Genomic DNA, 2,233 nt, shown 5'->3' with positions numbered 1-2,233 from the left:
GGCCACTGCGCCTAGTACTCTTCTCCTTCCTCGGCCTCTGCTTCCACGGAGTCCACGCCCACCTCTTCGTAATCCTTCTCCAGCGCAGCCAGGTCCTCCCGGGCCTCGGAGAACTCCCCTTCCTCCATGCCTTCGCCCACGTACCAGTGCACGAAGGCGCGCTTGGCGTACATAAGGTCGAACTTGTGGTCCAGGCGAGCCCAGGCCTCGGCGATGGCCGTGGTGTTGCTCAACATACACACGGCACGCTGCACCTTGGCCAGGTCTCCCCCGGGGACCACGGTGGGGGGCTGGTAGTTGATGCCCACCTGTCAGACAAGGGGAAGGTCAACTTTATACCGGTTTCAAGAAAGACAAGCTAGCAGCCAGGGACTTGTGAACGGTGCCCTCTCTCTACCCCACCACTCCCCCCCCCAAGCCATTCACCTGGCCTAACCCCTGTATCTGGAAATAGAATGTTTGGGAACAGTTTTTTATATTGTCCGTGAGGCCTTACCAAATTTGGGTGGGTCCTAAACCTAGTCACTTCTGAGTCGTGTGTAAAGGACAAACAACACAAAGACACATCAGCCAGAGTCAAAGGGCCAAGGATAGAAGGCGCAGGCATCAGAAACCAAGAGGGGCCTTCACCCCCACACTGTTGTTGATGGGAGAACCAGGTGAGTTCTATGGAATTGTCTTACCAAAGCCAACCGAGGGACAGACAGTGCTTCTGGAAGTGCTTCTCAGACACAGAGAATGGAAACCTACCCCGGTGGGTGAGAATTAAGGGATACTTTCAGGGGAGTTAAGTACATTGTGCAGTTGAGTTTATATTGCTTTGCTTTGAATTGATAAACTTTAGAGGTTGAAGCGGGCCTGCCAGATGGCCAGCACAGGCTCTGGCCATAGCAATTGGGCAAGGACATCTTGGTGCTAGCTCACCTGTCCTTTTCCATCTGGGATGATGGGATAGGCCTGGTCTCACTATCTCGCCAACCTCAGAGGACTTCCTCGGGGCTTACTAACTGTGAGGCTCAGCGGCTCCCCTCATGTCGGAGCTTTGTGTAACACACTCAGTATGGACAGGGGCTTTGCACAAAGAAGGGCAGAGAGGTGAAGGGACTTCGCCTGATAATCACAAGGGGTCATCAAGGGACGTGCTTTCTACTGGTAGATAGTTCCCTGTGAGACTGAAGATGCCCGAGGGAGCCACCGAAACAGCGTGTGCTGTGCTGTGCGAACTACTGTCCCCAGCCGGGGTGAAGAAACAACAGCCAGCTGGCCTCACCCTAGGGCAACTCTGCACAGTGAATTCTAATTACTGTCTCTTTACTGAAGCCACCTGTGCCTGAGACACCACTGCGAACACACATTGACACCGCCCACAGACAGCAGGGGAGCGAGGTGGAGGACAGACAGCAATTTCCGACATTCAGGCCTTACAGACGTCCCACCTCTGTCCGCTAAGGGGTAATTAAGGTAAAGTCTCACCACCCAGTGAACCGTCGTGCAGGGCACTTTTAAGACCTTAGGGAGAGAAGAGCCATCGATCAAGTACAGGCCCTTAAATTACGTTCTGACTTGGTTCTCCCTTCGGCCTAGCTGCTGTGGAACAGGGACCTTCTTCTCCAGAGTGGGGTCCTGGGGGACACTGTGTTCCCACAGACTCTGCTGCTTCCTGCCGGCCCCAACACTGACTACCCATGCCGCCTACCTTGAATCCAGTTGGGCACCAGTCCACAAACTGGATGGTGCGCTTGGTCTTGATGGTGGCGATGGCCGCGTTGACGTCTTTGGGGACCACGTCCCCCCGGTAGAGCATGCAGCAGGCCATGTACTTGCCGTGGCGAGGGTCACACTTGACCATCTGGTTGGCCGGCTCAAAGCAGGCATTGGTGATCTCGGCCACAGAGAGCTGCTCGTGGTAGGCCTTCTCGGCCGAGATGACCGGGGCGTAGGTGGCCAGGGGGAAGTGGATGCGCGGGTAGGGGACCAGGTTGGTCTGGAACTCGGTCAGGTCCACGTTCAGGGCGCCGTCGAAGCGCAGCGAGGCCGTGATAGAGGACACGATCTGGCCGATGAGCCGGTTGAGGTTGGTGTAGGTGGGCCGCTCGATGTCCAGGTTGCGCCGGCAGATGTCATAGATGGCCTCGTTGTCCACCATGAAGGCGCAGTCCGAGTGCTCCAGGGTGGTGTGGGTGGTCAGGATGGAGTTGTAGGGCTCGACCACGGCCGTGGAGACCTGGGGCGC

At 56.6% G+C, this 2,233-nt stretch overlaps 1 protein-coding gene across 1 annotated transcript; it reads right to left on the bottom strand.

The window, feature by feature from the left end:
• Positions 1 to 7: 7 nt before the first annotated feature.
• On the bottom strand, positions 8 to 2,227 carry LOC101642837 (tubulin alpha-3 chain). Its single transcript, XM_013008229.2, has 2 exons — positions 1,697 to 2,227; positions 8 to 308 (listed from the first exon to the last, which is right to left on the bottom strand). Exons 1-2 carry the CDS (start codon positions 2,144 to 2,146, stop codon positions 12 to 14), a joined length of 747 nt encoding a protein of 248 aa, XP_012863683.2. The 5' UTR covers positions 2,147 to 2,227; the 3' UTR covers positions 8 to 11.
• Positions 2,228 to 2,233: the final 6 nt, after the last annotated feature.

This window comes from Echinops telfairi, unplaced genomic scaffold, assembly GCF_000313985.2.
Source record: "Echinops telfairi isolate 266 unplaced genomic scaffold, ASM31398v2 ScPeMD7_29;HRSCAF=101, whole genome shotgun sequence".
In the NCBI taxonomy this organism is placed as follows: Eukaryota; Metazoa; Chordata; class Mammalia; order Afrosoricida; family Tenrecidae; genus Echinops; species Echinops telfairi.
The sequence above is the reverse complement of the archived record's forward strand: the minus strand, read 5'-3'. Positions and strand labels throughout refer to the sequence as shown.